The following is a 15379-nucleotide window of genomic DNA, read 5'->3' on the forward strand; positions in this document are numbered from 1 at the left end:
TGGGTTTAGGAGTAGGATATTCAATGACTCAATTGTGGCATTAAGTCTCTTTGAGGGAGGAGCCTCAATGACTCATTAGTGGCATCCAGGCTCTTTGAGGGAGGAGCCTCAACGACTGGCATGGTAAAGTTATCAGGCTGATAAGAAAGGCCATCGCTGTCCTGGTGCAAAACCCTGAAATCATTGCATGTTGTGTGTGGTAAGAATAAGATGGGTAGTAACAATGCTTGTAAAACGCTGCACTTCCTTGTATGGAGAAGTCACAGTAAAATAGTTTTAGAAGTGAAAAACTAATAACAACAAATTGTTCAAAAATAACATTGTAGCACATATTCTAAACTCCCCGCGACGCTTGTGAGGATACATGGTTCAGAGAATGAATGGATGGATATATTTAACTCGTTAACTGCCATTGCTAGCTATAGACATAAAATCCGTTTTAGGCAAAGTTGAGGTATTTTCTATGTCCATTCCAATTTGACTTGGACGGCTTGCAGCGATTGTTCGTCTGTGTCATAATGGATTACGTAGTCTTTTTTTTTGCCTGATTCTGATTCTCTGGTTCACAAATGAAAGTGGAAGAATTTCTAGTCGGCCCTTGCATTTGGCCTGCCGCATCATTTTGTGTGGCCCAAGAAAGTAAATGATGAGTGCCAACTTTCTGTTTAGTGATGAAATTCAAATGAAGATTGTAGATTATTTCCTGTGTTTCATCCTCTCCTTGTGCCTTGAGATCGGCTGGCCACTGATTCAGGGTGTCCCCCGCCTCGTGCCGGAAACTCAGCTGGGATATGCTCAAGCACCCCCTGCGAGCCTTGTGAGGATAAAGCGGTTCAGAAAATGAATGAATGAATGTATAGATCATTGTTGTATAGCCTTACATTGTGAGATAATCGTTATCATGACCCCCCTCTCTCTCTCTCTCCCTCCCTCTCTCTCTTTCTCTCTCTCTCTCTCTCGGAAGCAGCTACTGTGCAGGCACTCGCCTGTTAACGCGGACATGGGAGTTCCTCTCGACGCAGTATTTCCACGCATTATCGGTTCCTGCTCGCGCTAGTTCCACATTAATCCCACCGTGACCAGGTCCTGCGCCAATTTCAGAACAACTCTTGAGAAGTTTCTAAGCCGAGCCGCATGCCCGTACTTTTTTGTTGTTGCCAGATTAATGAATTAAGGACGAATGGGGCAGGAATGGTTCACGGCAGGAGCGCTCCGCGTCCTCATCGCAAGCAAGTTGAAGCAGCTCCGGGCTCGTTGTTGACCATTTTGGCTTCTCGGAGTTTTTAATTCAACGCCGACGGGAGTTAATGAACAATGGCATCGAAGGAAAAGCTGTACGAGCTGTGGATGTTGTACTACACTAAGGTGAGGGACGTTGTTACACCTGACGGGGACACCTGTTGTTGTCGTTGTGGCCCCCCTACTGCAGTTCCGTGCTTATTTGGTCAACGTTCATTGTTTAAAAACAATAACTAAAAGAAAAAGACGTTACTTTAGTTTTTCAGGTGCGCTGTGACTCCTGTCTGTGTCACAGACGGTTCATAAGCGGAAGTAACTCCACTGTTTGCACGTTAGCTTCCCCATTTAAGAATTCCATTGGTGGGATCGTTTGACTTTTAAGCTGAGACGTCAAATGAGTCTTAAACTGTTTTTATTATTATTTTCAACAGCTTTACTCAATGTCTTTTTTCAATTTACAGTGCTTAAACTGTAAATACAGGTGTAAACTAGAACTGGGCAGGTACTTCCTGCTTCTTGTAGCCACGCCCCTCTAGTCCCGTGTTTTAGCTTATGGTATTTAAGTATTGTATTTAGTATAATGTTTTATTACTACAGCAAATTAAAAAAAATCATTCCAGCAAAGTCAATTTCTTATACAAGCAATGCATACATTTAATATTTACAATGACAAGTCTGTTTTAACTGACACTTTTATTTAAGACCATGCTTACAAATGCTTCATGTAGTACTGTTGGCAAGTGTTTAGTGCAATGGTTCTTAACCTTGTTGGAGCTACCGAACTCCACCAGTTTCAAATGTGCATTCACCGAACCCCACCAGTTTCATATGCGTATCCACCAAACCTTAATATAGAGTGAAATAAAATGAGATTTTTTTTTCAAATTCAAGATATATAAATTCCTCGCAGCACTGATTGGCCAAGCAATGTCAAGTGATCATCTGCAGCCAGTAATGGTCAAGTGGGGCATGTTATCGTGAATAGATATGATGAGTCGATGTGTCTTGACTTCCGTGGCAGAAGCTCCACCGAACCCCTGAGACCGACTCATCGAACCCAGGTTAAGAACCACTGGTTTAGTGCACATGACTTAAAATTCTGAAGTTTGGGGTTTTCAATCTGAACTGTCACTCTTCTTTAGAATTTTCATGTACTCGCCGTGCTTGTCTGGATTTTCTCTGCGTTCTCTGGCTTCCTCCCACATTCCAACTATGTGTACTATGTACATTATGTTTAATGAAAACCCTAAATCAGTGGTTCCCAAGTTATTGCAGCATCTACCCCCTCACAAAATTCTAATCTCTCAAAGCCCTGAACGAGGGGGTCCCAACTGCGGCCCAGACCCTGCCTTGCCTGCATTTTTTTGCTATGGCTGTAACTTCTTTTTTAATTTTTTTTTAAAGAGAAGTATATGTTTAGAAACAGTCAAGGTGGTTGTGACATGCACCTCTGATCTGACTGCTTTGATTACTATGAATACTACTGCTAATACAGCTAAAGTAGGCAGTCCTTTTCATAACAGTGGATAATTATAATTCAATTTCAGAAGCAAATATGTTTTTTTAAATTGTTGCTCTGGCGAATTTGTGAACAATATCTCAATAATAATCAGAACTCCAATATTGTTGTGGAATTCCCTATATATTGTCTGACATCATTTTTTAATGAAAAATGATCATCAGTAAAAATCATTTTAATATAATTTCTTAATTAAATGCTGGTTAGTTATATTCATATGTACTATTAAGATAAACCTTTAAAATTAGCATAATTTACTGTCTTTGGCATTGAAATTTAATTATTGGACACCTTTTTGCATACAGGTAAACAAAGTACCCTTTTTATCCTGTCCATTTTAAAAATGAAATGTGCCCTTTCACTCTCAGCTCAATATTTTACTACTTAAAGGGTTTTATCAAAACACATTGTAAAAACATCTTTTCCTAATACTCAATTATGTCCGAACAAACAAACCTACCTTAAATTTTTTGTCTGACATTTTTCCCACGTTGATTCATGCATTCAAAGCAATTATTATGACAGTTCCAAAACCTGATCTGAACTTTTAAAATGAGTTGACATGTTTGTGAAATGTCTGCGTGTGGTTCAGGCAACAGTTAGATCATTAGTTTAGTTACAGGGGTTTCTATGTCTATCATTGTTGACGGCAAATATCATCCATGCAAAATATGTTGCAGTTTAAACCGATGAATCAAGTTTAATAGCTAATGTTTACATTTTGGGAATAAAAAGCAAAAAACTAGGGATGTCCCTGATCAGAAATCGGTTTGGGATGTGTCGGAAATACAGCCTCTCCCAACATAAACAAGCTGTGACAGCAGCTCCTTAAGTGATACATTTATCCTGGACACTTCAAACCTGTGCTGCAATTATTTGCTTCAATTTGCCATCTCATCTCATTTTCTGAACCGCTTTATCCTCACTAAGGTCTCGGGGGGTGCTGGAGCTAATCCCAGCTGTCTCCGGGCCAGAAGCGGGGGACATCCTGAATCGGCGGCCAGCCGATCGCAGGGCACAAGGAGACAGCCAACCATGCAAATTCACACCCATACCTAGGGGCAATTTAGAGTGTCCAATCAGCCTACCATGCATGTTTTTGGAACGTGGGAGGAAACCGGAGTACCCGGAGGAAACCCACAAAGGCCCGGGAAGAACATGCAAACTCCACACAGGTGGACGTGACGTGGATTTGAACACAGGACCCCAGAGCTGTGAGGCCGACGCGCTAACCACTAGCCCCACCGGGCCGCCCACGCCATCCAACTCAGTAAGAATAAATTAATATATGGGCATGATCATTTCTTTAGTAGCTTACATGCTGAAAAAGTGCGAGCCCCCCACCCCAATATATCTTATTTATTGTTTGAATACACCGTTTTTTGCTTGCTATTAAAATTGGGTTTCTATTTGTGAGTCAGATTACAGTGTTCCAATGCTTTAACTTGAATTAAAGTAATACTAGCTTTCATTCATGACATGTCTTATCTTGATGGGGAATGACAAATTGGCTGTAGATATTATTAGTAGTTAATGTGTTGTTGTAGCAATCTGAATCATTGCCTGAGGGCAGAAGAAAACAAGATGATTTTTTTTTACCCAGTTCTGACTAAGTGGGGGAGCAGCTTCTCTTACCGCAGCAGATCTAGCCAAAGTGTTGCTGTCTCGACAAGGATGATGACTTGTCATCCACTAGGTCATTCGTTTTGAACAACCTCTGTGCAATTCGAACATAATTTCAAGAACGTCTTTTCAGGCCTGTCAAAGTATGAAAAGGGTGCTCAAGTGGAATAAGGCAAAAGACAAGTAATTTTACTTACTTTTACTACTAAAGTGGTTATTGTAGTCAATTTGGTGAGATCAATAGAAAAGTGACTTTTTACTCTTGGATAATTTGTGCGTCCAGTTTTAAAATGTCAATTTACCGAGTCAGGATCTAAATACCCTTAATCTTTTTGGATATTGGAAGTGTTGTTTTTATTTGGGAAGTTGAAATAGAAAATAATAAACACCTGGCATAGCAAAATGAGTGGGAAGTTGCACAGAGAAATTCAGACATAAAGATAAAACATTTTTTAGTCCACAAACACCTCTTTTATCATAAAATTAACATGGCGACATGTTCAAAAATCTAATTTCATAATCAGTACTGGATCAACATGTCAGAAACTACAGTGGAGATCAATTAAAGAGTTATCCTTATCTTAACTCATTCAGTGCCAGCTCTGGTTACAGAATTTGCGTCATGTTATAGTTAGTACAAAAGGGAATTGATATCTAAAACACTTATTGAAGGCAATTGACGTCCAATTCGTTTCATTTAATTGCTTCCAGTCCCTAATAGTGAAAGTGGATCGGACGTATATTTGCCATTAGTGACATGTAAAGAGTTAAGCTATATGAGGTCACAAAACAAACTACCCAAAAAATAAATAAATAATAATAATAATAATAATCCTGGAGTAGTTTATTGGAATTTTAACTATTCTTTTTTTCCAACACTGACCCTGACAAAACTAAGCCATGTTGAAAACAAATGAAATAACTATTTATGGAAATGTTTATATTATCGACACTAATACTACATTTATATATCCAAAGGGGACCACAAAATAGTGTCAATAGGCTCTCAATTGGTCCCTTGGCCGCAAGCTTTATTCCTACATAAATGTCATAAAGAAAATTAGAAAAACAAATTTTTCTGCATGAAAGCGTTAATATGCACTGCTTACAAAATGATTGTAAACGTTACGAAAATACACTAAATTGCTTCACTCGGTTAATCACAGTTAACTCAATGCATTCCTTCATCGATTCATTACTGCAGTTCTTTTATTTCTAAATTACTATATGATAAAATATTGTCTTATGTTTGACTATTTATCCTTTGCTGCTTTTGCAGTTCTTAAAATGCTACAGTACATAAATCAGTTGAGTTGAATGCGCTTGTGTTTTTTTTCTTCATGTCACCGGCTCTAAGTCACTATCATGGAAAAGCTTGATGAACAATTGGTGTTTTATTAATAGAACCAAGCCTTAAGGACAAATTGAAATGGCCAATTCTAGGTTGTTCTAAATTCCTTTCCCATTGTAACACGGGAGTAACAATTCTCTGTTGACCAATTAACAGACGGAGCCCAAGTGTCTTGCTCCACCCATAGACAAGCATTTGCTCAACCTTGTGCCTCCTTCAAGTAAACACTACATACTCCTTGCAGTTCAGTAAATAAATAGTCAATATTTGGGCTAACTAATGTATCCATGAATTTGTGCAATTTTGTGCCAATCCAAATGAAGCTTTTTTGTGCTTTACCTAATGTAGTAATGGTACTGGAGTTTTACTCATGCCCAGGTTTTCATCTCCACATCCTTGTGTGACCAAATGGAACATAATCATGAGGTGAACAATCATGTCCCTCAGGACTTGGTGTTCATTTTTGTGTTTGCATGTGCGTGGGTGTGTGTGTGTGTGTGTGAATTTATGCTGCCCTAAAATCTTTTTTTTAAAGACCACTTCTGACAAATTAGCCTAGATAGATCCATTTAAGGCACCCCGGTGGCGCGAATGGTTAACGTGTCGGCCTCACTGCTCTGGGGTCCTGGGTTCAAGTCCAAGTCAGTCCACTTGTGTGGTGTTTGCATGTTCTCCCTGGGCCTGTGTGGGTTTCCTTCGGGTACTCCGGTTTCCTCTCACATTCCAAAAACATGCAAGGTAGGCTGATTGGACACTCTAAATTGCCCCTAGGTATGAGTGTGAGCATGAATGGTTGTTTGTCTCCTAGTGCCCTGTGATTGGCTGGCCACCAATTCAGGGTGTCCCCCGGCTGTAGCCCGAAGTCAGCTAGGCTAGGCTCCAGCACCCCTGCGACCCTAATGAGGATGAAGCAGTTCATAAAATGAGATGAGATCCATTCAAAAACCTGAGTTCCGCCGACCTGCAGACCTTAATGTTTGACTGTAAACAAAACTTTTGAACTGGACCTTGTTTTAGATAAAACAAACACACCCAGCCAGATTGCAGCAGATCATTCTGTTGTTGCCGCTAAGCCTTCGTGTCAAACTGGAAAGAATAAAACTAACAACAACAAAAAATACTGCATTTACAATCCAACGCATATTGACCGTGGCTGAAATGTATGGCATTACTTTGCCACTGCTGTCAATCGTAACAGTGGTGTGTGAAGCACATTCATATGTCATTTGTTTTGTATCCCAAGACAAAAACAACCATCAAACAAAAGCAAACCCCACAAAGGTCAGGGTCGGTGAATTTCAAGACACATGAGAATTTTTTAAATTCATTTTTCTTAGTCAAAACCAATGCTTTAATTTGTTTTTGAAAAATGGAACTAGATACTGAGTATCTTTCCAGGGCTTGTTTAACAGACAAGGCTTAGATTAATAATAACATTTTAGCTTGTGTAATACCGGGTGATTATCTTGTGATTATTGGACTAGATGTCGTTGCAAGGGACTAATTAAAGTGAGTAAGTTGGCATCCTGGCTCTGTTCATCCATTCAGCTGAGACAGCTGCACTATGTTGTGAAGAGTGGGATGAACCAGTTAACTTTGCAGCACACTGACAAATATTTTTTCTCTGTTAAATCCATTAGTTTGCCAATGCAGCTTACTACATTTGGAAATGACCTAATTTTACTTACGGCATTTTCCGGACTATAAGTCGCAGCTGAGTATAAGTTGCACCATATTTGGGAAGACAGTGTTTTTTTTAAATCAGAAACTAAGAACAAATATACGTTAAAGTAGTAAAATGGAGAACAGCAAGCAAGGCATCTTTTAACATGAGATTTTATAACTACAGCTTCAAAAACAACATAACAGGCTGTGGTCAGAGAGAAAGAAAACATATACAAGTCACAAGCCCAGCCAAACTGAGAAAAAAGTATAGTCCAGAAAATATTGTAATTTATTTCATTACTGTTGTTTAATTACAAATACATCTTTGTTCATTATTCCATCGACATAAAGTGACAGGCAGAAGAATGACATATTCTTCTCTTAGAATGAAGGCACAATAAATGTGTAGCCACCCGTTGCCATTCATCAATCTAGTAAATGATTTAGTGCTTTGTGCCACTACATCCATTTTGTGTCTCACTCTTAGTAACTTTGTGAGTAAATTAAAGTAGGCTCATCGTGATTTCCGTGTTTAGAATTTTGATGACATTTTCTGTTGGTGGTGGTGTTTATGATGTAAAATACGTGTCATGCCCCAATAAAGGTTGGGAAACACCGGACAAGAAAAACACATGCAGCTCACATGATGCTTGTGGTTTCTGCACTCTTTACCAGCAAGAGGGCAGACAAGCAGGACAAGCAAAGTGCTCTTTGCAGCCACTAAAGCAGGGATATGGAGCCAAGCAGAATGTCAAGCAGCAGCTGCAGACAGAGCTGATACATGACTGGAGTTGACACACGTCTATGGGTGTGTCACATCAGTAAGGATAGTGTTTTTTAGTTTGGCCTTTTAATGACCACAGATCAAATAGTCAGTCTCTGTGGAAAATGGTAAAAGTATCAGTTGCTTATGAGAAAAAGTGGTCTTTCTTCAGATTTCTATTTCATTAAATACTGGAATTTAATTCATTGCCACCTCACAGTTCTGAGATCGAGGGTTCAATCCCCAGTGAGGTCTGACCTTTGTTTGTATGTTCTACCCGTGGCTGCGTGGGTTTTCTCCAAGTGAAACGGCTTCCTCTCACATCTCCAAAACATGCATGGTAGGCTGATTGATCACTCTCACATTTCCATAGGTGTAAGTGTGAGATACGCTCCAGCACCTCCTTGTGAGCATGAGCAAATCAGAAAATGATTGAAAGGACTGTCATTTTCATTATAAACCACACTCACAATTTTTTTTGTTCACGTATAAACTATGATGGGCTATTAATCCGCTGGTGTTCACATTAAACTTGGATTATCTGTTATTTACACAATTTTGTGCATCTTTTTCACCTGTAAAAATCTATGAGCCGCTTCTGCAGTTCGAAATTTGCAGATAATCATGATTCTACAGGGGACTCCCCCTGCTTTTACTTCTTATCACGTTTCCTTTTTGTGATCGGATTTTTAAATTAGCAGAACGTTCACACAATCAGGTAAATGAGCTGAATTTACCGTATTTATTCAAGTATAACGCGCACACTTGTATAACGCGCACCCATCATTTGTGGCAAAAAAATGGTAAAATATTTTTTTCACTTTTTCTCAGCTCACCCCAAGGATTCCACGGGTACTGGTAATGGGAAAATGCTGAACACATAACCCCATGACAGAACACATTAGAGCACATGTGTCAAAGTGGCGGCCCGGGGGCCAAATCTGGCCCGCCGCATCATTTTGTGTGGCCCGGGAAAGTAAATCATGAGTGCCGACTTTCTGTTTTAGGATCAAATTAAAATGAAGAGTATAGATGTATATTAAATTTCATGATTTTACCCCTTTTTAATCAATAATTGTCATTTTTAAATCATTTTTTTCTGTGTTTTTAGTTAAAAAATAATTTTGTCAAATCTAAAAATATATTTAAAAAAAGCTCAAATAAACATTATTTTAGATCTATAAAAAACGGAATATTCAGGGCTTTTAACCAGTTCTTTTAATCCATTTATAAAAAAAATATCTAAATATTATATCTAAAATGGTCCGGCCCACGTGAAATCAAGTTGACGTTAAAGCGGCCCGCGAACCAACCCGAGTCGGACACCCCTGCATTAGAGTGTTACTTGTAACGTGTGTATTTCTGCTTTTATTCATTTTAATTTCATTTTTTATTAACATTGTATTCATTAAAAAATGTATTTATTTATAATACCCTAAAATATTACAAAATATCATGTTAATTTTACAAAAAGGATAGAAATAGAATAAAGATTTTGCATATTTAATTTTTAAAATGGGGTTAAATGGATAAATATTTACCCTACAAATGATTAAAAGTTTAAGTGTCTATTAAATAAATCCTAATCATAAATGACCAAAAGTATTAATTGGCCCGCTATAGGTTTAAATGTGTTAAGTTCCAACTTTTGAAAACTCTCCACTGTCCTGACCAATGTCCCTGAAAAGGTAAAAAAAAATGAATAAAAAAACATTGACACATGCGGTTATAGAGTTAAAAGTTAATTTGACTCAGTTGTGAACCACACAACTCGGTTAATGTATGTTCATGTAAGTTCTTGTAATCAAAGAACAGTAGATACAGTTCTACAGCATTGATTGTGCTTCGGACGTTTTAAAATGGACTTTAACCTCCCTCATGCTTGCTCTCAACATGCAGAAGAGGAAGGGGCTTGTCGTTTATGAAGGAAACAAGTTAAAGTGAGATGTCATTTCCTGGTTGATTGCCTGATGTTGGGACACTAAGAAAGACGCTAGGCTGCTTACTGTGGAACTGCAGAACGGCATCAATATGGCAGGATTCCCATGACCAGACTTATACAATGAAGGATGGATTGGCTTTTAGGTCCATGTCACCTGGTAATGTACATTTCAACAGAATGCAGCCATTAGAAAATTGGATACAGTGTTTATGTCAAATGCAATAAATATACGTAACTGTAAGTATGCCTGCCAGCTCCAAACTTCGGACGTATTGTCACACCATATTGTATTGACAATATTTACGTATGTATTTATACTTTGAGTCAGTCTGAAATAAGTCATGTCTGCCCTCAAGGCTGCAAAAGAGATTCCTCCTCACAATCAGAGCCTTTATGTATGCTCAGCGTTATAACCTCAGTGTTTTCTTTATTCTATCAGCCAGCACATCAAGGAATGTTTCATGATGTCGATCACTATTTTGGTGACATCCCCTTGCTTCGTATGGCTATGTGAAGTTCTCGCTAGCAAAATATATAATTAAGAAGTCTGTTGAAAGGTTTGACCTACAATCATGACCTATAAGACATTGTGTTCTTTCGGTGGGTGTAAAATGAAGGTCGCGTGAGGAGGGAAGACAGGAAGGATGTGGTCCACAAAAGCTTATTAAATGCATTTTCTATGCAAATGAGTCGTTGTATACATTTCAGCAGCAAAACCAGGTTTAAAATATCAGCATGGTAACTTGTAAAGAGAACAATATTCTCTTTGTCTCTATGTGTTAATCCCATCATTTTTGCCCACTATTGAATTAAATGCTTGGATAATCCATCTGTTGTAATGCAACTAATTTTGATGGCAGTTAAAAGTTGATGTTGTCATTGTAATTGAGTTTTATCTTAGTTAAATCACTGTGCAATATCCTGTTATAAATAATTGGTTCAGAAGGTGTGCCACTTGGCCTACTTAGCGGGTATTTTTCTTTGTTGTTGCTTTTTTCTTCTTCTTTTTCATCAGTGAGCCTGTTTCATCTGGTGCATTTAGTGGCTCACATATTTACTGTTTATCAGTGTTTTCACTCTGGATTAAAGAAAAGAACTAATCTTACCTGTATCATCTTAAGTACTTTAAAGTAAAATGTGTTCTATCAATGGCATATCCATTATATTATGTATTGCATCCTTTAATTGTAATCCTTCATAACCTTTTCATCTTTTTTTGTTGATATACTTCTAGTGAGGCAGGTGATACTTTTACAATTTGAGCACATTTACACGTTTATATGTATGAAATTATAATATGGATTGGTTACTCATTACTTGAATAGAATTCTGTCATCATGCCATTAAATACTGACTGATCACAACATAACTGCATATGTGCCAGTGTCACGGCGTCAATTAAAAGTCTCATTAGGGATCAAAAAAACATTCTCATAAAATATTGATTATTTTTGATAGTGCAAGTAGTCATTTTCTTATACTTTGAGGCATTAAATTGTTTCTGTTTCTCCCCCTCCCCCTTGTAGAAAGATGTGATCTATCTGCAACAATGGCTTGAAGCATTTGTGGCATCCTTTGAAAGGCTCATAGATGTGAACTCGCTTGAGCCGCGGAGGTAAGAAACTTTATCTTGGACATAAACTACTCTTCATCCACTCCTAAAGCAGAATAAACTTTGGCCTTTTGCACAGATACTGTCTGTTTTGACATGTTTATTTTACACCCAAACACTGCCTCTGTGAGGACACCTTTTTCTCCTCCTACATACCTCCCATCTCCTTCAACTTCCAGGGTGGAGGAGTGCATCTCTGAGGTGCCTCTGCTCCCCAAAGAGGTCCTGGTATTCCTCAGCACTCAGCTTTGGCAAAGTGCGTCACACCTCTCAAACACCCATGACCATAACAGTAACATTCCCCACCCGCTCCTACTCATAAAGTTCTTCATCATTGTCTGCAGGTAAGTTTGTGGCGGTGCTGTCTTTATGTGTATAAGTCTGGACTAGAATTTTAATGTCATTATAGAATATAAAGTCCAAGTTCGCAAATGACTAAACAAGAGTCGAGACCAAAAAAAAAGATTGTTTTCAGTGTTGCTATAAGGGAAGCTGACAAATTGCATGTATTTTGTTTCTCCTGACATTGCGACATGAATTGTGCAAAGAGACTGCAACCCTGCGTCAGGAAGTTCTCCCTTTTTTATGGACATATACTATGCTCTTTACCGTAGATGGCCATTGTGCCGTTTTCACTTTTGTAATACTGTAATTTCTTCAACTTCTAGAAACATGGAGAACATCGATCCAGAGAAGGCCCCTGGTTTTGTTTTTGAAACCATAAAGCTTTTGAATTTTTGTTTGCACCAGGTATGACATTCATAAATCAAATTCATAACCTGAATTTTTTTTGTATTTAGAAGCACTTGTAAGTAGAGGTACCACTGTAGTATTGCCCCAGGATATAGACATGCTTTGCTAACTAAGTATGTGTGCACACAAAGCAGGGCTTTTTAAAAACAACTATACTCCTCCGTCAAGAAAAAAAAAATCTATACGCTCACCACCTATTCATCCATCATTCATTCATTCATCTTCGAAAGGGTTGCGGGGGTTGCTGGAGCCTAACCCAGACCCAGCTGTCTTTGGGCGAAAGGCAGACTAGGTACTCGGTCGTTTGGTCGCCGGTCTTTTGGTCGCCGGTCTTTTGGTCGCCCGGAAGGTTATTGATAATTACCATTTAAATTGTTGCTCAAATTCCCTAAATACAAACTGCGAATTATTATTTAGTCATACTTAATGCCCTATTAATTATTAGGCTAAAGAAAAGCTCCAAATTTCCCGTACTTTTATTGTGTTTTGTTGGAGAACTTGTTAAGACCCTGATTGACATCCCTTCCTAAGGGGACCACTCATGTACAGACAAACTCGTATACACTCACACGTCCGCTCAGTGAAACTGCTCAGGGCCATTGTTGGCTTTTATTGATGCGTAGACCGTGTTGTTTTACCTTGTTTTGTCGCCGGTCTTTTGGTCGCCGGTCTTTTAGTCGCCGGTCTTTTGGTCGCCCGTTGTTTGGGTATGGGCGACCAAAAGACCGCGACCAAAAGACCGGTGACCAAAAGACCGGCGACCAAACAACCGCACACAGCAGACTACACCCTAGACTGGTCGCCAGTTAGTCACAGGGCACACAGAGAGACAAACGACCATCCGCACTCCCAATCATTCCACCACCAGCGGGAATTGAGCACGCGCCTGCCCACGCCGAAGTCAGGCGAGTGAACATCTACACCACGAGGTGGCCGCACACCACCTTTTATGTGGGAAAATATCACCCCACCAAACCGCATAAGTGCGGTTTGAAATGCATTCCTCCAGAGTGCCAGACATTTTATAGCAATTACCTTGCATGAGCTTAAAAGTTGACTGTGGGCAGTGAAGCAATCAGATGTGTTCCTATTGGCCCACAGTAGACAGATCATGTTTGCGATCTCTTCTAACCACGTTTACTTCATATAGCAACCAGACCAACCCAAAACATTTTACGCAACAATTGTCCATTATTTCATACCAAGATAAAACGTCCATGATATCGAGACAGTTTTCATATTTTGTAATTTTGTGAAATCCCGATATAGAAAATGTTGTGACATTGTTGGCAAATACCCACACAAAACATACTGAGGCTGGCTCTAGTTTAAAGTGGGCCTGTTGGCCATGTTAATAAGAGCTTTGTTTTAAACAGGTTTATGGTCACTAGAGTATGAGGAATTGTGATCATCCGAGTCATTTTACTTTTTATACTTTGTGTACTCAGATAAAGAATGGAGAAGGGGAGCAGTCAACCCAGCAGTCCGTTGTGTATTTCGGACTGGTGCTGTGTGAGAGTGTTTTCGACCCATATCAGACGTGGAGGAGACGGCTGGCAGGGTAAGCTTGTGTACAGCGTGTGTGTATTTGTGGAGATGGAATTTATTGACAGAAAACTGCGCTAAGGTCATCATATTATGCTTCGAATATCTCTCTCAACCATAGGGACTGCGCAACATCTTGTCTTGGTGTATTTTGACGTCAAGCCTCATTGGAGCGGTATTTTATTGGCATGAATTTGGCCTTGTGTGTATGTTGCAGAGAGGAGGTGAGCTCGCTGGAGAGGAACAAGTACAAATTCTCTCCGCTGCCGCTGCCAGAGGAGCTGACTGCTCTGTTCCATGGTGAGGTGCTCACCCTTTGACCTCTTCTCTGATCTTCCACACACTTGCATACCAACGGAAATACACATTCATGATTTGTTTTGATTTATTTTCTATGAATTGTGGAAAACCTCCGGCATTGTGTATGTGGGAGAACTTCAGCACTATGAATTAATTCATACTGATTCAAATATAAATACATGCTAGCTTTCGAGAACATTTTGCATTATGCCAGTCTTTGTTAAACAAGTTCAACAAGTGTGAGAAGGACCCCTCTATATTCCATTATGTAGTTGACAGCCAATATAATTATCGTTAGTTGGTTAGTCAATAGTCAGTATTATTGGATTTCCAGAGGTAGAATTTTTACTGTAATCTACTTGTATTAAAAGTAGGTTCCTAGTCAGTTTTCATTGATTGCATTTAGCCGTTCTTTTTCTCAGTAAAAGGCACAAAGCTGCTTCTATATTGAGCCTGGCATCTTCATTTTTATCAAAGCATAATGTGTATTTCTCAACTTGAACATTGACATACATGTTTTCACATTTATTCAGAAAATATGCAGGACAGTGAGAAAATCCCAGAACCTCTCACACTCAGGCTAGTTCATCTTCAGGGAGCCGTCATCAGTGGGGGCAAGGTCTGTTGCCATATTTATCTTCATGATCAGAGTTTATTATTATCTGGGAATGCGACCAACAAGGCACATCTTGCACTGTGAATCGTTCCAGAATAACGGACTCTTGGCTGTCACCTCTCGCTCTGTCGAGGACCTCTTCTCAGTGCTACAAGTTTGGTGCTGCAGGGGCGCTCATCAGTCGAAGGAAACGGCGCTCCCTCGGCTCGCCTTGCAATGCCTGACCGCAATGATCCACCTGCTGCATTTTAGCAGCCCCTCTGAGCGACAAGTTGATATAAAGACCATACTGCAGAGTTTCTTTCAGCTCCTTAATTGGAACCATCCACTGAGCGCTGAACAGCAAGACAGGCAGAACTCCGAGGATAGCCTGATCTTGCTTCAGAGCTTGATGCTGAGTAAGATGACATGGAGGTCAAATGACCGATGTGACGACAAAGCTCATGTTACT

General features: G+C 39.4%; 1 protein-coding gene across 1 annotated transcript in view; it reads left to right on the plus strand.

The window, feature by feature from the left end:
* The window catches only part of nbeal2 (neurobeachin-like 2), a 55844-nt gene that overhangs the window by 8045 nt on the left and 32420 nt on the right, over positions 1-15379 (plus strand). The window contains exons 2-9 of the mRNA XM_077598025.1: positions 968-1365; positions 11629-11717; positions 11894-12058; positions 12383-12464; positions 13916-14028; positions 14230-14312; positions 14846-14931; positions 15023-15326. Of these exons, the coding sequence (XP_077454151.1) occupies positions 1315-1365; positions 11629-11717; positions 11894-12058; positions 12383-12464; positions 13916-14028; positions 14230-14312; positions 14846-14931; positions 15023-15326 (973 nt within the window). The 5' untranslated portion in view covers positions 968-1314. The remainder of the gene's footprint in view (positions 1-967; positions 1366-11628; positions 11718-11893; positions 12059-12382; positions 12465-13915; positions 14029-14229; positions 14313-14845; positions 14932-15022; positions 15327-15379) is intronic.

The sequence above is a fragment of the Stigmatopora argus genome, chromosome 4 (genome assembly GCF_051989625.1).
Source record: "Stigmatopora argus isolate UIUO_Sarg chromosome 4, RoL_Sarg_1.0, whole genome shotgun sequence".
NCBI classification, from domain to species: domain Eukaryota; kingdom Metazoa; phylum Chordata; class Actinopteri; order Syngnathiformes; family Syngnathidae; genus Stigmatopora; species Stigmatopora argus.